This window comes from Rhinopithecus roxellana, chromosome 6, assembly GCF_007565055.1.
Source record: "Rhinopithecus roxellana isolate Shanxi Qingling chromosome 6, ASM756505v1, whole genome shotgun sequence".
NCBI classification, from domain to species: domain Eukaryota; kingdom Metazoa; phylum Chordata; class Mammalia; order Primates; family Cercopithecidae; genus Rhinopithecus; species Rhinopithecus roxellana.
The window spans coordinates 29,971,463-29,996,393 of record NC_044554.1 but is presented as its reverse complement, the minus strand read 5'-3'; the positions used below and the strand labels follow the sequence as shown (position 1 = coordinate 29,996,393).

General features: G+C 48.2%; 1 protein-coding gene across 1 annotated transcript; it reads right to left on the bottom strand.

The window, feature by feature from the left end:
* Positions 1-421: 421 nt before the first annotated feature.
* Positions 422-23,731, bottom strand: ZNF425 (zinc finger protein 425). The gene is made up of 4 exons (XM_010369174.2): positions 23,587-23,731; positions 14,859-14,985; positions 9,475-9,633; positions 422-3,196 (listed from the first exon to the last, which is right to left on the bottom strand). The coding sequence occupies exons 1-4, from the start codon at positions 23,602-23,604 to the stop codon at positions 1,245-1,247; spliced, it is 2,256 nt and encodes a 751-aa protein (XP_010367476.2). The 5' UTR covers positions 23,605-23,731; the 3' UTR covers positions 422-1,244.
* Between the last annotated feature and the right edge of the window lie 1,200 nt (positions 23,732-24,931).

The window sequence follows — 24,931 nt, the reverse complement described above, 5'->3', positions numbered from 1 at the left end:
GCAGACGCCTGTAGTCCCTGCCACTCGGGAGGGAGGCTGAGGCAGGAGAATCGCCAGATGGCACCCCTGCACTCCAGCCTTGGTGACAGAGCAAGATTCCATGTCAAGGAAAAAAAAAAAGTAATGTCAAAGATTTATAGTCTGAGAGACAGATGAGGGTTTGCCAGAATAGCCTGGAAAATTATCTTATAATGTTAGATTAGGCCACAGGGCAAAAAAAATAGAATGATACCACGGACTGACAGTATTTTTTCCTTTGGTATTTTCCTCAGAGACCCTGTTAAGTATAGTTCTTTGAGAACTGACGTAACACTGTCAAAAATGTAGGGGGGTTAGATAAATAACACTACCTGTTAGTCACAATGGTGGATTTTTAGGTGATTTAAGTAAAATTCAGAAGGAAAGAACACATGGGTAATCATTTTAACAAATGAGATAGTGGAAGACATTTATTTTTAGCATTATGGAAACATTCCAAGAAGCAGATGCCCTCTCACCATCTGAGAGAAAATGAAAATCCACTATGAGAAAACTGAAGGCTTTAATACAGATTTAAGTAAAATGGCCTGGTAATGGAAAAGCTGACTGAGGAGTATGTTCCTGCCTGTAACATTTCTTCGCTCAGGCTGTAGTTTCTGAATTTAATGAAGGGATTATTGGATGACACTGAAGAGATCTGTTGGACTAACAGATCAGTATAAATGTTTCCTCCATGACTGGCAGGTCTTTCCTATGAGGATTACTGAGGGAGATGTCTGGATTATCTGGAACTTTTGTCAAGGAGCCATCGGGTTCTGCAGACTACACATCCAGCCAGTGTGTCTGTAGCCAGTATTCTGTGATTTTTTTTTTTTTTTTTTTTTTGAGACAAGGTCTTGCTCTGTCACCCAGGCTACAGTGCAGTGGTGTGAGCATGGCTCACTGCAGCCTCTACCTCCTGGGCTCAAGCGATCCTCCTGCCTCAGCCCCCCAAAGTAGCTGGGACCACAAGCATGCACCATAACACCTAGCTGACTTTCGTATTTTTTATAGAGAGGGAATCTTGCAATGTTGCCCAGGCTGGTCTCAAACTCCTGGGCTCAAGGGATCCTCCTCCCCTGGGCCTCCCAAAGTGCTAGGATTACAGGCGGGAGCCACTGTGCCCCATCTTACCCTGTGAATCCTTCAACCTGCCTCAACTCGAGCCAACAAAGCTGCTGGCACCACCTGAAAGCTGTGGTTGCCTGACTACCGCATGGCCTGACCTAGAGGCTGGAGGGTTTCTCCTCGGCATGCACCGCAATGTGGGTCTTGAGCGCCCCCACGTACGTGAAGCTCCTTCCACACTCATCACAAGAAAAAGGCCTCTCCCTACTGTGACGGCACAGATGGGCCTTCAGGCTTGTCTTCTGGAGGAAGCCTTTGCCACACTCAGGACACTGGAAGGGCCTCTCTCCACTGTGCGTATACAAGTGGACCTTCAAGCTGCCCCTGATGCAGTAGCTCTTGTCACACTCCGGACACTGGAAGGGCTTCTCCCCGCTGTGGACTCGAATGTGTTCTGTGAGCCGGTACTGTTGAGTGAAACTTTTGCCACACATCAGACAAGAGAACGGCTTTTTACCACTGTGCTGCAGCAGGTGGCTTTTCAGATTTCCCTTGAGGCGGAAAGTCTTCTGGCATTCAGGACACTGGTAGGGCTTCTCGCCACTGTGCAGCCTCAGGTGCTCGGTGAGCTGAGACTGATGCGTGTAGGTCTTGCCGCACTCACCGCACGCGAAGGGCTTCTCCCTGTGCATCCGCTGGTGGAACTTCATGGAGGCCTTCCAGGAGAAGCTCTTGTTGCACTCGGGACACTGGAAGGGCTCTTCGCCACTGTGAAGCCTCGTGTGCTCTGTGAGATGCGCGCGCCGGCGGAAACTGCGGCCGCACTCGGCGCAGGAGAACGGCTTTTCCGTGGTGTGGACCTTCAGGTGCTGCGTCAGCCGCGACTGCTGAGAAAAGGTCTTTTTGCACTCACCGCAGGGAAACTCCTTCTGCCTGTCGTGGACTCTGGTGTGGCAGGCGAGCTTGGAGGGCCGCGTGAAGCGCTTGCCGCACTCGGCGCAGGGGAAGGGCTTCTGCTCGCTGTGCAGGCGCTGGTGGGCGCGCATGGCGTTCCTCCAGAAGAAGCCCCTGCTGCACTCCGGGCACTGGAAAGGCCTCTTCCCGCTGTGCTGCAGCCCGTGGGCTTTCAGGCTTCTCTTGAGGCGGAAACTTTTGTTACACTCGGGACACGAAAAGGGCTTCTCTCCCGTGTGAACTCTGATGTGCTCGTCCAGCTTAATCTTGTAGATGAATTTCCTGCCGCATTCATCACAAGAAAACGGCTTTTCCTCGCTGTGCGTCCTCTCGTGGGTCTTCAGGGCAGCCTTCCGGGAGAAGCTCCGGCCACACTCGGGACAGTGGAAGGGCCTCTTCCCGCTGTGCTGGGACAGATGGACCTTCATGCCTCTCTTCAGGCGGAAGCACCGGTCACACTGCGGACACTGGAAGGGCTTCTCTCCGCTGTGCAGCCGCAGGTGCTCCGTGAGCTCGCACTGCTGCACGAAGGCCCGGCCGCACTCCCCGCAGCAGAACGGCCGCTCCCCGCGGTGCAGACACAGGTGCTTCTTCAGGTTGGCCCTGTACCGGAAGGTCTTGTCGCACTCAGGGCACGGGTAGGGCCGCTGGCCGGTGTGGACAACCTGATGAGTGACGAGGCTGCCCTTCAGGAAGTAGCTCTTCTCACACTCACTGCACTGGAACCGCTTCTTCTGACACAGGAGCCTCTGCGTCCGCCTCAGTTCGGACTTCCCTCTGGACGTGTTTTTGTACTTTGTATATCTGCAGAGCTGGCTCTTGGAGTGGCTCCGTTTGTGCTTTAGCAAATCCCTCCTTACTTGGAAGACTTTCCTACAGACATAGCAGGAATAGCATCTTGGCCCTGTGGGAATTTCTAAGTGCCCTGGCGTCTCCTGAGGCTTATGCCGCAGGTCTTTCTTGTCTGGATCAGACGCCGTGATGCTGACTTTTTTATTTAGAATCTCTGCCTCTTTGAGACTTGGAGACTGGAAGGTGGCTCTTTGAGCTGATAAAATCTTTCTCTCCTTCCCTGGTAAGGCAGCACCCAAGTCCTGTTTTTGAGGACCATTTAAACGGCAATCCTCTTCTTTTGTCCTGAGAGTTCCTTCGTGATCTGGAGCGGAAAAAAGTATCACTCTCATCAGTGATATGTCTACCCTATAATTGGGTTCTAGGGCTGCCTTTTAAACTTTTTTTATTATTTTATTATTATTTGTGATAGAGTGTCGCTCTGTTGCCCAGGCTGGAGTGTAGTGGCGCGATCTTGGCTCACTGCAACCTCCACCTCCTGGGTTCAAGCAATTCTCCTGCCTCAGCCTTCCGAGTAGCTGGAATTATAAGAGTGTGCTGCCATGCACGGCTAATTTTTTTTTTTTTTTTTTTTTTTTTTTTTTTTTTTTTTTTTTTTGAGACGGAGTCTCTCTCTGTCACCCGGGCTGGAGTGCAGTGACGCGATCTCAGCTCACTGCAAGCTCCACCTCCCGGGTTCACGCCATTCTCCTGCCTCAGCCTCCCCAGTAGCTGGAACTACAGGCGCCCGCCACAGCGCCTGGCTAATTTTTTGTCTTTTTAGTAGAGATGGGGTTTTTACCATGTTAGCCAGGATGGTCTTGATCTCTTGACCTCGTGATCTAACTGCCTCGGCCTCCCAAAGTGCTGGGATTACAGGCGTGAGCCACCGTGCTTGGCCAAGAATGATATATTTATATAGCATAATCACTACTGTTCCCAAAGTAAAAGACGATGACGGAAATAGAGGAACCTGAGTTATCATTATTACCCACTAGATATGGAAAGGACCATTGCAGACATTCACTTAAGCCATTATATTTCAGAATTGCTTTTCCTCCAAAATCTTGTTGAACTGTATAATAGAAATCTCTCCCCTTTATTTATTTATTTATTTTTGAGACAGGTCTCACTATGTTGCCCAGGCTACAGTGCAGTGGCATGATCACATCTCACTGCAGCCTTGACCTCCAGGGCTCAAGTGATCCTCCAACGGTAGCCCCTACCTCCAAGTAGCTGGGACTACAAGCACGTGCCATCATGCCCAGCTAACTTTTTTATTTTTTGTAGAGATGGGTCTTGCTATGTTGGCCAGGCTAGTCTCAAACTCCTGGCTTCAACTGATCCTCCTGCCTCAGCCTCACAAAGTGCTGGGATTACAGGCATGAGCCACTGCACCTGAGCAAACTCTCCGCCTACAGGTGCCCACCACCACGGCCGGCTAATTTTTGTATTTTTAGTAGATCTGGGGTTTCACCATGTTGGCATTTTTAAATCTCTTAACCTGGGAGGAAACCCGAGTGACACTGCCCCCAGAGGACTCTCATTGTGCTCTGTGGTCACCTTAAGGACAACACAGGTGATGTTTTCAACATGATCATATGATTTAGTACGTTAACACTAATACCTTTTGCCTGGATTGTGATAAAAGTATATTTACCCCGAATCCCCTTCCTCATCACTGGAAGTTAAATCTTCCTAAAAACATGCTTTTACTATTTAACCCAGGCAGAGGAGCAGCTGTGATTGTTGACTGAGCACCACCTTGTATTAAGGGAACAACATTTATTTTTAGGAATAGCTACCAAAGTTGTTAACTCTTTGGTACTCAAAAATCTTTCCACGACTGGGTGTGGTGGCTCATGCCTGTAATCCCAGCACTTTGGGAGGCTGAGGCGGGCGGATCATGAGGTCAGGAGATGGAGACTATCCTGGCCAACACGGTAAAACCCTATCTTTACTAAAATACAAAAAATTAGCCCGGCGTGGTGGGGTGCACCTGTAGTCCCAGCTACTCTGGAGGCTGAGGCAGGGGAATCATCTGAATCCAGGAGGTGGAAGTTGCAGTGAGCTGAGATTGCACCACTGCACTCCAGTCTGGCGACAGAGCGAGACTCCATCTAAAAAAAAAAAAAAAAAACAAATCTTTCCAAGCTCCTCCCATTCTATAGGATGAAGTCAAACTTTCCACCTTGACAATCCTGGCCTCAGATCATCTAACACTAATATAGGTTTTTCCTGCCACGTCCCACTATGTTCCAAGAGTAACATTCAGCTACAGGCAGGTTGGTGTCTTCTCTGTTTTTTTTTTTTTTTTTTTTTGAGATGGAGTCTCGCTCTGTCGCCAGGCTGGAGTGCAGTGGAGCAATCTCGGCTCACTGCAACCTCTGCCACCTGGGTTCAAGCGATTCTCCTGCCTCATCCTCCCAAGTAGCTGGGACTACAGGCACGTGCCACCCCGCCCGGCTAATTTTTTGTATTTTTGGTAGAGACGGGATTTCACTGTGTTAGCCCGGATGGTCTCAATCTCCTGACTTCGTGATCCACCCGCCTTAGCCTCCCAAAGTGCTGGGATTACAGGCGTGAGCCACGGCACCGGCCTAGTCTTCTCTGTTTTCTAAATGTGATGGATTTGTTCCTACCTTTGAGCTTCAGTTTATGTATGACCCCTACTGATTCTTCTTTTCTAACCAAATCTGCCCATTTTTTGCTATTTATATCCTAATTCCTTTTAGAGTCCTCCTGGGATATTGCTGTCTTTCCCCCGCTCCTCTCCTCTAAATCCCTATGGCACTGAAGTAGGGATTACTTACTATTTTATTAACTCATATGCAACTTTTTTTTTTTTTTTTGAGATGGAGTCTCACTCTATCGCCCAGGCTGGAGTGCGGTGGCGCAATCTTGGCTCATTGCAAGCTCCGCCTCCCGGGTTCACACCATTCTCCTGCCTCAGCCTCCCCAGTAGCTGGGACTACAGGCGCCCGCCACCACGCCCGGCTAATTTTTTTTGTATTTTAGTAGAGACGGGGTTTCACCGTGTTAGCCAGGATGGTCTCGATCTCCTGACCTCGTGATCCGCCCGTCTCGGCCTCCCAAAGTGCTGGGATTACAGGCGTGAGCCACTACGTCCGGCCGCAACCTTATTTTATAGTTGACTAATTCAACTATGTATAGTTCAATATAATTGGCTAATTTAATTGCCATGTCAGTAAGACGATCGACATCTAGAGTATGGCAATTGTTTTATTCATATGTATACATACACATACATTATATAAAGATTTTGCCCTCGCCTAAAGTAATATTAACGTACTCCTGTGACTGCGGTAGGCACTCAATATTGGTTAGATGAATGAATGGACGGTGGCAGTGAAATGAAACTCTTGAGAATTCTTTATTTACTTTTCTTTTTTTTTTTTTGAGACGCAGTCTCACTCTGTCACCCAGGCTGGAGTGCAATGGCGCGATCTTGGCTCACTGCAACCTCCGCCTCCAGGGCTCAACCAATTCTCCTGCCTCAGCCTCCTGAGTAGCTGGAATAACGTGCCTGCCACCACACATAACTAGTTTTTGTATTTTCAGTAGAAACAGGTTTCACAATGTTGTCTAGGCTGGTCTCGAACTCCTGACCTCATGTGATCCGCCCTCAGCCTCCCAAAGTTCTGGGATTACAAGTGTGAGTCACCGTGCCTGAACGGGGAATTCTTTTGTCCTGTTGATGGGGCTTGGACACACTTCCTGGGCTCAAAGTCTCCTTCTTCAGAGGACTCCTTGACTCCCAAGAACTTAGAAAAGCATTCACGCAGCTGGGCACGGTGGCTCATGTCTGTAATCCCAGCACTTTGGGAGGCCGAGGTGGGTGGATCACCTGAGGTCAGAAATTTGAGACCAGCCTAGCCAACATGGTGAAACCCTGTCTCTACTAAAAATGTAAAAACCAGCCAGGCGTGGTTGTGGGCACCTGTAATCCCAGCTACTCAGGAGGCTGAGGCAGGAAAATTGCTTGAACCCAGGAGATGGAGGTTGCAGTGAGCCCACACGTTGCCACTGCACTCCAGCCTCGGTGACAGTGTGAGACTCCGTCTCAAAAAAAAAAAGGAAAGCATTCACACACTATAAAAAGTGAAATACTGGCTGGATGCAGTGGCTCACGCCTGTAATCCCAGCACTTTGGGAGGCTGAGGCGGGTGGATCACGAGGTCAGGAGATCGAGACCATCCTGGCTAACACAGTGAAATCCCGTCTCTACCAAAAATACAAAAAATTAGCCAGGCGTGGTGGCCCGTGCCTGTAGTCCCAGCTACTTGGGAGGCTGAGGCAGGAGAATCGCTTGAACCCAGGTGGCAGAGGTTGCAGTGAGCCGAGATTGTGCCACTGCACTCCAGCCTGGGCAACAGAGCGAGACTCTGTCAAAAAAAAAAAAAAAGTGAAATATTCCCTTATGTTACAAGGAATTCAAAAGGAGTTTTTGTTTGTTTGTTTGTTTTTTGAGATGGAGTCTCACTCTGCCGCCCAGGCTGGAGGTGCAGTGGTGCGATCTCGGCTTACTGCAAACTCCACCTCCCGGGTTAACCCCATTCTCCTGCCTCAGCCTCCCGAGTAGCTGGGACTTACAGGCGCCTGCCACCAAGCCCGGCTAATTTTTTGTATTTTTTTAGTAGAGACAGGGTTTCACCATGTTAGCCAGGATGGTCTTGATCTCCTGACCTCATGATCCGCCCGCCTCGGCCTCCCAAAGTGCTGGGATTACAGGCGTGAGCCACCACACCCAGCCTCAAAAGGAGTTTTAACCCAAGTTTTAAAGTTCTAGGCCGGGCGCAGTGGCTCAAGCCTGTAATCCCAGCACTTTGGGAGGCTGAGATGGGCGGATCACGAGGTCAGGAGGTCGAGACCATCCTGGCTAACCCGGTGAAACCCCGTCTCTACTAAAAATACAAAAAACTAGCCGGGCGAGGTGGCGGGCACCTGTAGTCCCAGCTACTCAGGAGGCTGAGGCAGGAGAATGGCGTGAACCCGGGAGGCGGAGCTTGCAGTGAGCTGAGATCCGGCCACTGCACTCCAGCCCGGGCGACAGAGCAAGACTCCGTCTCAAAAAAATAAATAAATAAATAAAGTTCTGTACAACAAAAAAATATTTTGTAGAAAATTAGAGGGTTTTTCATTTCTGTATATTCAGATGGACATGGCAGTGTGACAAGGAGGTGGTTTTTCCTCTCAGGGTTTTGACAAATGGATCCCTTGCTCTTTTCTTTTTTTTTTTTTCGAGACGAGTCTCACTCTGTCACCCAGGCTGGAGTGCAGTGGTGCAATCTGGGCTCACTGCAAACTCTGTCTCCTGTGTTCCAGCAATTCTCCTGCCTCAGCCTCCCAAGTAGCTGGGATTACAGGCATGCACCACCACCCCCGGCTAATTTTTGTATTTTTAGTAGAGAGGGGGTTTCGCCATGTTGGCCAGACTGATCTTGAACCCCTGACCTCAGGTGATCCACCTGCCTTGACCTCCCAAGGTGCTAGGATTACAGGCATGAGCCACCACACCCAGCCAGCCCTTACTTTTATAGGAATTGTCATCTTCTTCCCAGGATTTGTTTTTTTTTTAAATAACATGTATCACCACACCAGGCATGGTGGCTCACATCTATAATCCCAGCACTTTAGAAGAGAAAACGGGTGGATCACTTGAGGTCGGGAGTTTGAGATCAGCCTGGCCAATATAGTGAAACACCATCTCTACTAAAAATATTAAAAAATTAGCCGGGTGTCGGGCGCGGTGGCTCACGTCTGTAATCCCAGCACTTTGGGAGGCCGAATTGGATGGATCACAAGGTCAGGAGTTCGAGACCAGCCTGGCCAATATGGTGAAACTCCTTCTCTACTTAAAACACAAAAAAATTAGCCAGGTGTGGTGGCAGACACCTGTAGTCCCAGCTACTCTGGAGGCTGAGGCAGGAGAATCCCTGGAACCCGGGAGGCAGAGGTTGCAGTGAACCGAGATTGCACTGTTGGGCTCCACCCTGAGTGACAGAGCAAGACTCTCTTAAAAAAAAAAAAAAATTATATATATGTGTATATAAAACTTCTTTCTGTATGAAAGTAATACGTAATACAGTCTCACATGTGCTACCCTCTTTTTTTCTTTTTTTTCTTTTTCTCTTTTTTTTTTTTTGAGATGGAGGCTCGCTCTGTCACCCAGCCTGTAGTACAATGGCACAACCTTGGCTCACCACAACCTCCGCCTCCCAGGTTTAAGTGATTCTCCTGCCTCAGCCTCCAAAGTAGCTGGGATTGCAGATGCCCGCCACCACACCCTGCTAATTTTTTTGTATTTTTGGTAGAGATGGGGTTTTACCATGTTGGCCAGGCTAGTCTGGAACTGCTGACCTCAGGTGATCCATCCTCTCAGCCTCCCAAAGTGCTCAGATTACAGGCGTGAGCCACTGCGCCTGGCCACATTTGCTACCCTCTTGAGTGAAGAAAACTAGCACTCTCCATCAAAACAACTTTTCTTATTGACTAGATCTAGCCAGGTATCCAAAAAGAAAGATTCAGGAAACAAGGTTAGGAAAATTAAATAATTCATGACTTTAAATCCATCTTACTCACCAAAACATGGCAACTTTCCAGTATTCTTCATGTCCAACCGTTCATCAGTAGGAGGGCTAGTTGTCCTTCTTGTTTTATCTAAGTATCCCTGTTCGCTGATGAATAGCATTCGCCCTTGTTCCATCCATGTGATCAAATCTGGCTTGGAAAAAGCATACCCTGCAAATAGAGTCCACACAGACTTTAAGTTTACTGCATACTTAAATAATTTTTTTGGCTAGGCATGGTGGCTCATGCCTGTAATCCCAGCACTTTGGGAGGCCAAGGCAGGCAGATCTCTTGAGGTCAGGAGTTAGAGACCAGCCTGGCCAACATGGCAAACTCCATCTCTACTAAAAATACAAAAATTAGCTGGGTGTGGTAGCACATGCCTGTAAAACCAGCTACTTGGGAAACTGGAGTGCAAGAATCACTTGAACCTGGGAGATGGAGGCTGCAGTGAGTAGAGATCGTGCCTCTGCACCGCAGCCTGGGCAACAGAGCGAGATTCCGTCTCAAAAAAAATTATTAAAAAAAAATTATCATTATTATTTTGTTTTTGAGATAGGGTCTCACTCTGTCACCCATGCTGGAGTGCAGTGGCACAATCTTGGCTCATTGCAACCTCTGCCTCCCGGGGATCAACTGAGCCTCCTGAGTAGCTGGGACTATAGGCACGTGCCACCATGCCCTGCTAATTTTTTATTTTTATAGAGATAGAGTTTTGCCATGTTGCCCAGGCTGGTCTCAAACTCCTGGGCACAAGCAGTCTGCCTGCCTCAGCCTCCCAAAGTGCTGGGAATACAGGGGTGAGCCACTGTACCAAGCCCTGTGATCCTTTTTTTTTTTTTTTTTTGAGACGGAGTCTCACTCTGTCGCCCAGGCTGGAATGCAGTGGTGCGATCTCGGCTCGCTGCAGCCTCCACCTCCCAGGTTCAACCAATTCTCCTGCCTCAGCCTCCCAAGTAGCTGGGATTACAGGTGTGCGCCACCATGCCCAGCTAATTTTCGTAATTTTAGTAGACAGGGTTTCACCACGTTGGCCAGGATGGTCTCAAACTCCTGACCTCAAGTGATCCGCCCACCTCAGCCTCCCAAAGTGCTAGAATTACAGGCATGAGCCACCGTGCCTGGCCTCTGTCTCTCTCTTTTACCATTACCCACAATAAAAATCATTTTCATAGTTGACTTTGATTCCTAGAGACATGACATCAAAGTTAAGTCCAAAAAATGAAAGCTGTTGAAATTACATGAATGACAATAGAATACAGCCTTACCAAGACTGTTTAGTTCAGGCCAGGCACAGTGGCTCCTGCCTGTATACCCAGAACTTTGGAAGGCTGAGGTGGGAGGAATGCTTGAGCCCAGGAGTTTGAGACCAGACTGGGCACCATAGGGAGACCCCATTCCTACAAAAACTTTTAAAATTAGCCAGGTGTGGTGGCATATGCCTGTGGTCCCAGCTACTCAGCAGGCAGAGTTGGGAGGATCACTTGAGCCCATGAGTTTGAGGCTGCAGTGAGCCGTGATTGTGCCACTACACCCAACCTTGGATATAGAGACTCTGTCTAAAAAAAAAAAAAACAAAAAAAAAACTGTTCAGTTTAAATATCCTCTGCAATATTTCACAAATGTTTTTGAGACAGAGTCTCACTCTGTTGCCCATACTGGAATGCAGTGGTGTGATCTTGGCTCACTGAAACCTCTGCCTCCTAGGTTCAAGTGATTCTCCTGTCTCAGCCTCCCGAGTAGCTGGGATTACAGGTGCACGCCACCACGCCTAATTTTTGTATTTTTAGTAGAGTTGGGGTTTGCCATGTTGGCCAGGCTGGTCTCGAACTCCTGACCTCAGGCAATCCTACTGCCTCGGTCTCCCAAAGTGCTGGGATTACAGGCGTGAACTATGAAATTGTTCATATTTCATATGAACATATTGTGCCTGGCCCAATATTTCATAAAATTAAAGGAAGCAGACAAGTTAAGGATGATGAGGATTTTAAAAAGTGATCATTATGAGAACACTGTGAGTAAAAAGAAAGAAAAGAGAAGAAAAGAAAACTTACAGGGAGTTAAGGAGGGAACTTCAATCACTAAACTTTTCTGATTAGATGGCTCACATCCAATCCTCACTATTGAGGTACCAAAATTCTTTTTTTCTTTTCTTTTTTTTTTGAGACAGAGTCTCACTCTGTCACCCAGGCTGGAGAACAGTGTTGTGATCTCGGCTCACTGCAACCTCCAACTCTCAGGTTCAGGCAATCCTCCCACCTCAGCCTCCTGAGTAGCTAGGATTACAGGTACGTGCCACCACGCTGGCTAATTTTTTTTTTTTTTTTTTGAGACGCAATCTTGCTTTGTTGCCCAGGCTGGAGTGCTGTGGCATGATCTTGGCTCACTGCAAGCTCTGCCTCCTGGGTCCACGCCATTCTCCTGCCTCAGCCTCCCGAGTAGCTGGGACAACAGGCACCCGCCACCACGCCCGACTAATTTTTTGTATTTTTAGTACAGATGGGGTTTCACTATGTTGGCCAGGCTGGTCTCAAAATCCTTACTTCAAGTCATCTGTCCGCCTCAGCCTCCCAAAGTATTGGGATTATAGGCGTGAGCCACCACACCTGGTGAATATCGAGGTACCAACATTCTTGATCAGTGAAGTGATAGAAACAGGAGGTTGTTAAATAACAGTGATTAAGAGGTAGAGAGTAATGCAGTCTAGTGGCGTAAGCCTAAAAGAAGGGTTTTTGCTGGGTGTGGTGGCTAACGCTTGTAAACCCAGCACTTTGGGGGGCCGAGGCGGGCAGATCACCTGAGGTCAGGAGTTCAAGACCACCCTGGCCAACATGGTGAAACCCTGTCTCTACTAAAAGTATAAAAGTTAGCCAGGTGTGGTAGCACGTGCCTGTAATCTCAGCTACTCAGGAGGCTGAGGCAGGAGAATAGCGTCAACCTGGGAGAATGAGGTTACAGTGAGCTGAGATCATGCTATTGCACTCCAGCCTGGGTGACAGAGCGAGACTCCGTCAAAAAAAAAAGGGGGGGGGGTTTCATAAATCAGTAGAGGGTCTTCAGAGTGGGCAGCAGGAAGCCTCTTCCTCTGAGCTTTTCGTGGTGTCTGCTACAGCTCAGCCCTCACCTCAAGGCTTCTTCTCCAAGGGAAGTGGGTGCCGCCACCATTAGCAGCACCTCAAGTACTTGTGAAAAATGTAGATCCCTGGGCCTGAGCCCGAACCTGCTAAATTCTAAGCTCTGGGGCCTGGATCTGGATGTTCTATACAGAAAATCATCGGCAGGTAATACCATTTGATTTTTGAAATTTGGAAAAATCAGGCTAAATTTTCCAAGTTCAAGGACACTAATTGTGCTACCTCAAAACAACACTGGATCAGCACACAGCTCTCATCTGTCCCACCCTGCTGGCTACTGGGCCTCAGCGTCCTCAGGTTAGCCTCTAAATGAGGGCCTGTCCCAGGTCTCTTTCTGTTCTGTCTACACATTCTCCCTAGATGATCCCAAACCAGCCCCACAGTTTAAAATACCATCACTATAACATCTTCCAATTCTGTAAATCCAGTCCTGACCTTAACATGGAATTCCAGTTTCACATACTTTATGTTTCCATGGAAATGTCTATGAGCATCTCAGATGTAATGTGGCCCAAATGTGCGACCTCCCGACCCTTCCTGCTGTTGGTGAACAAACCCACTCGCCATCAGGATACTCAAACCAAAAATCAAGGAGTTGATTCTTTTTTCCATATCCAATCCATCAGCAAAATCTGGGATTCTGCCTCCAAAGCCTATCTGGAGACCACCTTCTTCTGTCTTAATTACTACCTACCTGGTTCAGCTGCCATGAAATCACACCAGAACAGCCAACACTCTTGGCTAGTCTCTCTCCTTTCATTGCTATCCACTATGATTCATTCTCCACATAGCAACCCAAGCAACCATTTTAAAAGTAAATCACTCCCCTCTGTTTAAATCCCCCCATAATCTTCCCCTTGTGTTGAGAATAAAATCCAACTCCTAATCTTGTCCTATGGGGCCCTTCCTGCCTCCGCATCACTTTCTCACCAGCCCTCTGTGCATGTCCTACCACAGGCTCAGTGTGGGTCCCAACAAACTGAGCCCAGGCACTCCTATCCTGGGGCCTTTGCCCTAGTTTTTCTCTGCCTAAAATTCTCTTCCCCCTAATTTCACATGGTTGACCCTTGTCATTCATATCTCACACAACAAAATATAAATCTCCCAAACACGGAATGAGTCCTTCAGGCTAGACTGAGATCACTTATTATAGTGATACCAGCAGAAACGGTTTTAATGAGGCCAGGCGTGGTGGTCACGCCTGTAATCCCAGTGCTTTGGGAGGCTGAGGTGAGCGGATCACGAGGTCAGGAGTTGGAGACCAGCCTGGCCAACATGGTGAAACCCCGTCTCTACTAAAAATACAAAAAAAATTAGCTGGGCGAGGTGGCGGGCGCCTGTAGTCCCAGCTACTTAGGAGGCTGAGGCAGGAGAACGGCGTGAACCCGGGAGGCAGAGCTTGTAGTGAGCCGAGATAGCGCCACTGCACTCCAGCCTGGGCGACAGAGCCAGACTCTGTCTCAAAAAAAAAAAAAAAAATTAGCCGGGTGCAGTGGGTGCCTGTAGTCTTAGCTACTTGGGAGGCTGAGACAGGAGAATCACTTGAACCTGGGAGGCACAGGTTGCAGTGAGCGGAGATTGCGCCACTGCACTCCAGCATGGGTGAGAGTGAGACTCCGTCTCAAAAAAAAAAAAGAAATGGTTTTAATGATACAAGAATGTGTCAGAGTAAGCCAGATAAGCAGCAAGTTATACTTTCCCCAAATTTCTCTTTAATCTTTTTAATCTATTCCTGGAGTATGTGCCTGGAGTTACCTAAGTGTCCCATCCCACTGCTCTCTCCTCCCTTCCTCTACCCAGGCACCTTTTCTTGCCTGTTATATTCACACTGTGCACCATTTTGCATCCCAGCTTATTCTCACTAAAACACTCTGTCCCCTTCATGAAACCAATAGTTCCTTGAAGATGAGAAATTCGTCTTATTCAGGCAACACAATAAGGAGGCATGAAAGTATTAAAGAAATAAAAGAATACACTTTTTTAAAAAACGGGCAATTAGATTACTAATTCTAATTGTGGGAGAAATGGGGGAGGGTTAAGGTGGGAGACTGAGAATTCAGAATATTAATAATACTGAAGGCAAATATACCACCAGATAAAAAGGAATTTCATATTCCCAGGCCATTATAGGAAAGGGAAGAGACATTATGAATGTAAACTGGGCCCAGTATCATTTTCAACCAGCCCACGGCTTATACAGGGAAGGAGCCTGGCACTATTAGGTTGGTTCCTAAAACGAGATTCCTTAGAAGCCCATCTTACCCAGGGAATCAAGGGTCTGGTAATTGGTCTTCATCTCTTGTTTATACATTTGCTTCTGCCACTTCTCCAGGATCTCCCACTCTTGTTCCGAAAAATATAAGGCCACATCATCAAATGTCACAGTTACCTGGAATCACAAATAGTATACACATACATTTTTACTTTACGGCTACTTGGTTTTTCTTTTTCTTCTTTTTCTTCTTTTTTTGAGACGGAGTCTTGCTCTGTGGCCCGGGCTAGAGTGCAGTGGCCGGATCTCAGCTCACTGCAAGCTCTGCCTCCCGGGTTCACGCCATTCTCCTGCCTCAGTCTCCCGAGTAGCTGGGACTTCAGGCGCCCGCCAAATCGCCCGGCTAGTTTTTTGTACTTTTTAGTAGAGACGGGGTTTCACCGTGTTAGCCAGGATGGTCTCGATCTCCTGACCTCATGATCCGCCCGTCTCGGCCTCCCAAAGTGCTGGGATTACAGGCGTGAGCCACCGCGCCGGCCAATTAACATGTTTTCTTTCTGTATCTCAATAAAGTAATGGACACTGAAAAACAAAGTAGCCGGCCGGACGCGGTGGCTCAAGCCTGTAATCCCAGCACTTTGGGAGGCCGAGGCGGGCGGATCATGAGGTCAGGAGATCGAGACCATCCTGGCTAACACGGTGAAACCCCGTCTCTACTAAAAAGTACAAAAAACTAGCCGGGCGATTTGGCGGGCGCCTGTAGTCCCAGCTACTTGGGAGCCTGAGGCAGGAGAACGGCGTAAACCCAGGAGGCGGAGCTTGCAGTGAGCTGAGATCCGGCCATTGCACTCCAGCCTGGGCGTGAGACTCCGTCTCAAAAAAAAAAAAAAAATGTTAATTATTTCTGGATGGTGCCATATTATATAATAAACAACAAAGGGGTCACAAATGTCTATTGGAGCCAAGTAAAATGAACGAACGGCCCGGGCGTGGTCGCTCATGCCTGTAATCCCAGCACTTTAAGAGGCCAAAGTGAGTGGATCACTTGAGGTCAGGAGTTCAAGAGATCAGCCTGGCCAACATGGCAAAACCTCATCTCTACTAAAAATAAAAAAATTAGCTGGGCGTGGTGGCACATTCCTGTAGTCCCAGCTACTCGGGAGGCTTAGGCAGGAGAATTGTTTGAACCTGGAAGGCAGAGGTTGCAGTGAGTCGAGATCCTGCCACTGCACTCCAGCCTGGGCTACAGAGTGAGACTGTCTCAAAAATAATAAAAATAAACGAAAATGAATGAATGAATGAATAGCAGGTCTTTGAACACAAAGACCATCTAAAGAGGGATGCTTTACTTAGCAGCAACCAGTCATTGCTGTGGAAGACTGCGTCCAGTATTGTTGGATGTGTCAGTTTTTGAAAAATGTTTTACTTTGAAATAATTATGTAGATTCACAAGATGTTGCAAAAACAGCACAGAAGGCTTCCCTGTAAGTGTGCCTATAGTCCCAGCTACTTGGGAGGCTGAGGCGGGAGGACTGCTTAAGTTCAGGAGTTCAAAACCAGCCTGGGTTTTTGTTTGTTTGTTTGTTTTTGAGATGGGAGTCTCACTCTGACGCACAGGCTGGAGTGCAGTGGCGCAATCTCGGCTCACTGCAAGGTCTGACTCCCAGGTTCAACTGATTCTCCTATCCCAGCCTCCCAAGTAGCTGGGATTACAGGGTGTGCCACCATGCCTGGTTCGAGAGAACAACCTGGCCAACATGGCAAAATCTCATCTCTACTAAAAATACAAAAATTAGCAGGGCGTGGTGGCACGCCTGGATTATAGGCGTGAGCCACTGCACCTGGCCAAAAAATTATTTTTAAAAAGGTTCCACGTACCCATCACCCAGTTTACCCTAAAGGTCATATTGTACATTATAGTACTATATCAAAACAAGGAAAAAACTGACATTGGTACAATGTGTGCGTATAATTCTGTTATTTCATCACATGTGCTCACTCATGTAACCACCACTGCAATCAAAAAACACAACTACAGTCAGCCTTTGTATTTGCAGGTTTCACATTCACAAATTCGACCAACCTTCGATCAAAACTGCTTTACAAATAAAAGCCAGGTATGGTAATCCCAGCACTTTGGGAGGCTGAGGTGGGAAGAGTGCTTGAGCTCGAGACCAGCCTGAGCAACATAGCAAGACCTCTTCCTTATTAAAAAATAACATAAAGTAAAAATTTAAATAATGTATTTTAAAATGCAAGAATAAAATATACTGCAAAATTTTAAAAATCCAGCATAACTATTTACATAGCATTTATGTTGTATTAGGTATTATAAGTAATTGAGAGATGATTTATGTACAAGAAGATGTGCACAGGGTATATGTAAATTCTACCATTTTATATAAGGCACTTGAGCATCCATGGATTTTGGTATCTATGAGGGGTCCTGGAACCAATTCCTAGAGGATACTGAGAGACAACTGCATCCCATCACCACAAACAGCTCCCTTGTTCCACCCCTTTATAATCATACCCACAAATCTTTTTTTTTTTTTGAGTCGGAGTCTCGCTCTGTCACCCAGGCTGGAGTGCAGTGGCCAGATCTCAGCTCACTGCAAGCTCCGCCTCCCGGGTTCACGCCATTCTCCTGCCTCAGCCTCCCGAGTAGCTGGGACTACAGGCGCCTGCCACCTCGCCCGGCTAGTTTTTTTTTTTTTGTATTTTTAGTAGAGACGGGGTTTCACCGTGTTAGCCAGGATGGTCTCGATCTCCTGACCTCGTGATCCGCCCGTCTCGGCCTCCCAAAGTGCTGGGATTACAGGCTTGAGCCACTGCGCCCGGCCCATACCCACAAATCTTATTATCCATCACAATTCTGCCATTTCAGGAATGTTGGCTGGGTGCAGTGGCTCACGCCTGTAATCCCAGTACTTTGGGAGACCAAGGCAGGCAGGAGTTTGAGACCAGCCTGGCCAACATGGTGAAACTCTGTCTCTAGTAAAAATACAAAAGTTAGCTGGGCATAGTGGCACATGCCTGTAGTACCCGCTACATGGGAGGCTGAGTACACCTGGGAGGTGTAGTTGGCAGTGAGCCATGATTGTGCCACTGCACTCCAGCCTGGGAGACAGAGTGAGACTCTGTCTCAAAACAAACAAACAAACAAACAAACAAAGTTATATAAATGTAATCACATGGTATGCGACCTTCTGAAATTGACTTTTTTCTCTCAGCATAATGTCCTTGAGATCCAAGTTGTTACGTTTACCAATAGTTATGTGCCACATGATGCTTCAGTGAGAGACCACATATAAAACAGTGATCCTATAAGATTATAATATTGCATGTTTACTGTATGTTTATGTTTAGATACACAAATACTTACCATTGTGTTACAACTGCCTACAGTATCCAATACAGTAACATGCTGTACAAGTTTGTAGCCTAGGAGAAATAAGCTATACCATATACCCTAGGTGCGTAGTAAGCTATACCATCTGTTTTTGGAAGCACACTCTGATGTTGGCACAACCACAAAATTGCCTAACAATGTGTTTCTCACAACACATTCTTGTCGTTGAGCAACCCATGACTGTATTTCATTTCTTTTTTATTGCTGAGTAGTATTCCATGGCATGGATGCACCAGTTTGATTAACCATTCACCTACTGAGAAATATTTTGGTTTTAACTTTTTGGATATTAACAGAAGAGCTGTTATGGACAATCGTGTACAGGATTTGGGGTGGGCATGTTTTTATTTTTCTGGCATAAATGCCCAGGACAACTGCTGTGTCATATGATGAGTATATGTTTAGTTTTTAAAGAAAATGCCAAAGTATATTCCAGAGTGGCTGGGCCATTTTACATTCCTTTTTTTTTTTTTTTTGAGAGGGAGTACTGCTCTGTTGCCCAGGCTGGAGTGCAGTGGCGCGATCTCAGCTTACCACAACTGCCACCTCCTGGGATCAAGTGATTGGCCAGCCTCAGCCTCCCCAGCAGCTGGGACTGCAGGTGTGCACCACCATGCGCAGCTAATTTTTGTATTTTTAGTAAAAACGGGGTTTCACTATGTTGGTCAGGCTGGTCTCGAACTCGTGACCTTGTGATCTGCCCACCTCGACCTCCCAAAGTGCTGGCATTACAGGCCTGAGCCACTGTGCCTCATCACCATTTCACATTCTTACCAGCAATCTGTAAGACAGCATGTCTTAGGCCCCTTGCCAGCATTTGGCAATGTCACTACTTTTAACAGTTCTAATAGGTGTACAGTGATATCTAAGTGTGGCTTTATTTTGGTTTTCCTAATGAGTAATGATGTTAAACATCTTTTTTTTTTTTTTTTTTTTTTTTGAGACAGTCTTGCTCTGTTGCCCAGGCTGGAGTGCAGTGGCACGATCTTGGCTCACTGCAAGCTCTGCCTCCCGGGTTCACGCCATTCTCCTGCCTCAGCCTCCCGAGTAGCTGGGGCCACAGGTGCACATCGCCACGCCCAGCTAATTTTTTGTATTTTTAGTAGAGACGGGGTTTCACCGTATTAGCCAGGATGGTCTTGATCTCCTGATCTTGTGATCCACCCACCTCGGCCTCCCAAAGTGCTGGGATTACAGGTGTGAGCCACCATGCCCGGCCAAACATCTTTTTATGTGTTTTTTCCCATGCATATATTCTCTTTGGCGAAATGTCGCTTTATTTTTTTTGCCCATTTTCTAATTGGATTTTTTTAAAACTGTCCAAGGAAGATTCTTAATTTTTAAAATAAAGATGGTGTCTTGCTATGTCGCGCAGACTAATCTGAAATTCCGGGGCTCAAGCAGTCCTCCTACCTCAGGCTCTGAAAGTGCTGGGATTATAGGCATGAGCCATCTTGCCTAGCTGAGCTCTTTATGTAGTCTAGATAGGAGTCCTTTGTCAGATAGGTGGTTTGCAAATTTTGACCCCAGTCTGTATCTTTTCACTCTCTTAACAGGATCCTTCAGAAAGCCAAAGTTTTCCATTTTGATCATGTCCAATTTATCCCTTTTTTCCCTTTATTGATTGTGCTTGTGGTGCAACATCTAGGAACTTCCCACCATGCCCTAGGTTCTAAAGATTTTCTCCAGTATCATCTTCTACAGGGTTTGTAGCTTTGTTTTACACTGAGACGTGTTTTTTGTTTTTTTGTAGACATGTGATAGCCTACCTTGTTTTAACCTGATTCTCTCTTAGCTGAGGGAGCCAGACTCCATTTTAGTTCCTTCACTTACAGCCCCTTTACCTCCCTCCCTTAAGGGCATAACTAGTGGAAACGGACTCAAAGCACGTCCAGGAATGCACTTACTGATAAGATATGAGGCAAGCTGCACCAGCAGCTCCTGGGCACCCGCTCAGGCACCCAAAGCCCCTGCATTTATCTCTTTGTGATAGTTTAAGCCCCTGCACCTGGAACTGTTTATTTTTTGTAATAGCTTTTGTAACCAATTAATTTTTTGTAACTTTTTGCCAGTTCTGCTTCTGTAAAAATTGCTTCAGCTAAACTCCCCCCTCCCCTATTTAGACCACAGTATAAAAACAAAACTAGCCCCTTCCTCGGGGCCAAGAGAATTTTGAGCGCTGTCTCTCGGTCACCAGCTAATAAAGAACTCCATAATTTGTCTCAAAGTGTGGCGTTTCTCTATAACTCGCTTAGTTACAACAGACGGAGTCTCATTCTGTCACCCAGGCTGGAGTGCAATGGTGCAATCTCGGCTCACTATAACCTCTGCCTCCTGTGTTCAAGCAATCCTCCTGCCTCTGCCTCCTGGTGGTAGCTGGAATTACAGGCATGTGCAACCACGCAGGGCTAATTTCAGTATTTTTAGTAGAGACAGGGTTTCACCATGTTGGCCAGGCTGGTCTTGAACTCCTGACCTCAGGTGATCCACCCACCTCGGCCTCCCAAAGTGCTGGGATTACAGGCGTGAGATAACACACCCAGCCTGGGATGTGTCATTTTCTTAAAGAGAAACTGGAAACATAGATCATTTTATGTGAACTCATGTTGGCAACTAAAATTCACAATTTTAACAGGGGTGTTTCAAACAAAATGTCTGCAAGCCATGATTGGCTCGTGGACCATTAATCTACAACCTCTAGTATGTACTGAACTAACCAGGGCTGCTCTTCCTGGGTGTTTGAGGACAGATCCGCTCTGGCAATAGGGAAGCAACAGAACATGTGTTAACTTTTGAAAATTCCATTTTTACTCCTTTCAGATTCTGTGCTATAAATATACATGACGGCCTACAAGAAAAGCACTGGACATTTTGAAAGATGGCTAAGGCTCTTCCCAAGTGTCTAGAAAATGTTGGTCAGAAGCACTACAATTCTCCCAATAAGGGAATCTAGGAGACTTGACATTTGACACTTAGGATTTTGGAGATAAAAATTTTAGAGCTAAAATTCTATCATCAAAACTATCATAAGCCCTGAAAGCTGAAGTATCAGCTATTATGACAAACAAGTTCAAACTTGTTTTATTTTTATTTATTTATTTTTTGAGGCGGAGTTTCACTCTGTCCCCAGGTTGGAGTGCAGTGGCACGATCTTGGCTCACTGCAACCTCCACCTCCCAGGTTCAACAGATTCTTCTGTCTCAGCCTCCCGAGTAGTTGGGATTACAGGCAACAGGGTTTCGCCATGTTGGCCTGGCTGGTCTGGAACTCCTGACCTCAGTTGATCTGCCCGCCTCAGCCTCCCAAAGTGTTGGGATTACAAGCGTGAGCCACCGTGCCCGGCCTTGTTATTCTTTTTTTTTTTTTTTTTTTTTTGAGACGGAGTCTCGCTCTGCCGCCCAGGCTGGAGTGCAGTGGCCGGATCTCAGCTCACTGCAAGCTCCGCCTCCCGGGTTCACGCCATTCTCCTGCCTTAGCCTCCGGAGTAGCTGGGACTACAGGCGCCTGCCACCTCGCCCGGCTAGTTTTTTGTATTTTTTAGTAGAGACGGGGTTTCACCGTGTTAGCCAGGATGGTCTCGATCTCCTGACCTCGTGATCCACCCATCTCAGCCTCCCAAAGTGCTGGGATTACAGGCTTGAGCCACTGCGCCCGGCCCCTTTGTTATTCTTATAATGCGACTTAAACCAAAGTCCTCTACAGTTTTCTTGTACCTCACCCATGTGTTTTTGTTGTTGTTGTTTTGTTTTGTTTTTGAGACGGAGTTTCGCTCTTGTTGTCCAGACTGGAGTGCAATGGCACGATGTTGGCTCACTGCAACCTCTACCTTCTGGGTTCACGCGATTCTCCTGCCTCAGCCTTCCCAGTAGCTGGGATTACTGGCACGTACCACCATGCCTGGCTAATTTTGTATTTTTAGTAGAGACGGGCTTTCTCCATGTTGGTCAGGCTGGTCTCGAACTCCCGACCTCAGGTGATCCGCCCGCCTTGGCCTCCCAAAGTGCTGGGATTATAGGCATGAGCCACCACACCCAGCCACCCATGTGTTTTCCACCTATAAAATTCCCATTTATGACCATATTTACAATTAGCATTAAACTGCTACAGTGGAAAGGAAAATCAAGAAAACGATTTCTCCTTGCCTATCCCAAATAATGCATTAGCCAAGAAACTGTTATCACATTTTCTATGAACTCAAATGTACAGTCAAAGAAGAGCTACCACAAACTTTCCCAGAGAGGAATATTCCAGGAGGTTCCCAATCATTTAAAGAGGAGAGAAGAAAAGAAAGCCTGGCTGTAGAAACACAGCTTGAAGAAATCAGAAAAAGAATCTGTACCTGCCGAGGGAGGCTGGGGAAAAGGAGTGGGAGGCAAAAGGGAAGAATCAAATATAAACAAGGAGCATTACATTCGTAAGATTATAAAATTTCATTGGGGGCACAAGAAAAACTTGCACGTATAAGAAGGTTATACTTAACTGAATGTAACAGGGTTTCCTGGATTAAGCCTCAGGATATGCCTCTCAAACTCTAAAACCGGTGCTCAAATTTTCGATTACAATACTACAGCATTTACGGTAAATTCGATTTACGCTAACCACCCAATTCATTTTAAGTTTTCTGTCCTTTCCTAGAGGGAGCAGTTTCCAATTTCTCTCAGTTTCAGTTTTCCTTCTCCTTTTTCTCATCTGCTTAACACAGATGTGCTTCTCTGAAACTACCTTCAGCAGGAGAGCACGGGCCCCAGAGAGACCCCGAGGTTCAGAGTCCCGACACTTGAAGGCAGGGACAGCGTTGTTGATCTGAGCCGACAACAAGCCGAGAAACAGATCTTTCCCACCCCGATTCTTTCTCCCAAACCGACTTTTATTTATTGATTAAACAGACGGGGTCTGGCTGTTGCCCAGGCTGGACGGCAGTGGCTATTCACAGGCGCGATCCCACTAACGATCAGCACGGGAGTTTTGCTCTGCTTGGCTTCCGAGCTGGGCCGGTTCCCCCTCCCTGGGGAACCTGGTGGTCCCCGCTCCCGAGAGGTCACCACACAGATGCAGAACTCGGAAGCACCGCGCGATGGACACAGCGCATATACAGCGCAGAGCTCCCGGGCTCAAGCGCTGCTCCCGCCTCAGCCTTCCGAGTGGCCGGGGCCACAGACTCGCGCTGCCAAGCACGGCCAGACCAGCTTTTCCCCAGGTCAATTCCAGAACAGCACACGCAGCAAGACTGCGCCTTCTCCAGCCTGGCCCGGAGCTCAGTCCGTGAGCCACTGCCAACCCCCAGACCCAGGCCCCCGCCGCCCCACTCCCTCTGCAACAGGGACCCGAGTTTCGACAGTCCTGCATCCTCCATCGGCCCCTCTTACCGAAGCCGGCTCGGCCATGGCGGTTCCGCACAAACCGGCCCCGCCTGGCACGGCCTCCCCTCCGCTCCGCCCCAACCCGACTCCCAGGAACAGCCCGGGTTGCCCCACAAGGCAGCGCAGACCGGGCGCGGTGCATGCTGGGACTCGGCGCCCGGCAACGGCGAGGGCCTCTCCGCCCCCATAGCGCCCCCTGCCGGGTGGAGGAGCGGCGCCGCCCCCGGGGTCAGTCCTCAGAGGAGGGGCCCGGGAACCCTCCGTGCAGGCCGCAGCACGCCGATGTTTGAGGGAGCCTCGGACTCCCGGGATCTGCAAGCGAGGGAGGCGGTTGGAGACCAGATGAGGGAGCTGACGGGAGGGGAAACGGAGGGGCAGGTGAACATGGAGAGAGCAGGAACAGAGAGAGAGAGTAGCGACAGCGACTGGGAGACGCGCTCCACAGAAACCCAGACTGAGAGGCAGCAAGAGGGGAGCGTCCGGTGCGGTTCCTTCCAAAGCCGTCCCCGAGTCAGGGATGAGCTCGAGGGCTTCGTCCGTGAGGGGGTCCCGGGAATCCAGCGAGGCCGGATAGGTGGTGGGAGGCGCGCGGTGGCCCAGGGTGTCTGTTCCGCCGGGGGCGCGGAGGCCGTGGGGGCCCTGGGTTTGTCCCGTCGGGGACGCGGAGGAGGGGTCCGCCCACCACGTCCAGTCCCCGTGGGTCCAGGGGCCTTCTGGGCTCCCCGAGCAGCCACGCTCCCTCCTTGGCAGAGAACGGCCCCGGGCAGAGACCCCATGCGGAAGCCACCCCGGTCTCGGGGCCGCCTGCGGGGACTCAGGGTCACCCAGGGATGCGGGCCGGGCACCCTCGGCCCCCTGCGGGAGACTGTGACAGAGCGAGAGGAGAAAGACGGAGACCATGATACAGGGCATGAGAAACACGGGGACGCAAAAACAAGGGAGAGGTGGGAAGACACAGAAGGGGAAACTAGGGAGAGACAGAAAGGAGAGAAAGGGCAAGGAAGGGGGTGGCGATTGTTCCCAGAAAATCAACCTGGCATTCTGTCCCAGTCATGTTTTAGGTGTCAGGCTAAATAAAGTAACAAATGAAAATGACTGGTTCTGTCAGGAAAGGCGGGACAACTCCAAGCGGTGCTAACAGGTCATAGGAGGATTCAGCGATTTTCTGATTGGCAATTGGTTATCGGAAGACCAGGTTCATAGAAAGGAGTGTCTGGGTTAAGACAAGTTGTGGAGACTAAGGTTCTTAGGATGTCTCATAGTGACCGGACTTAGATGGCAAAAATTTCCTATTTAGACCTTTAAAAGGTGCTAGATTCTCTGACCGGGTGCCGTGGCCCACGTCTGTAAT

Excerpts from the sequence above, each read along its gene's own strand:
- ZNF425 (XM_010369174.2), bottom strand. Across the intron at positions 9,634-14,858 it reads CCAGACCCTTGATTCCCTGG|GGTATGCTTTTTCCAAGCCA; the intron begins GTAAGATGGGCT and ends CTCTATTTGCAG. Across the intron at positions 3,197-9,474 it reads TGGAAAGTTGCCATGTTTTG|ATCACGAAGGAACTCTCAGG; the intron begins GTGAGTAAGATG and ends TTTCCGCTCCAG.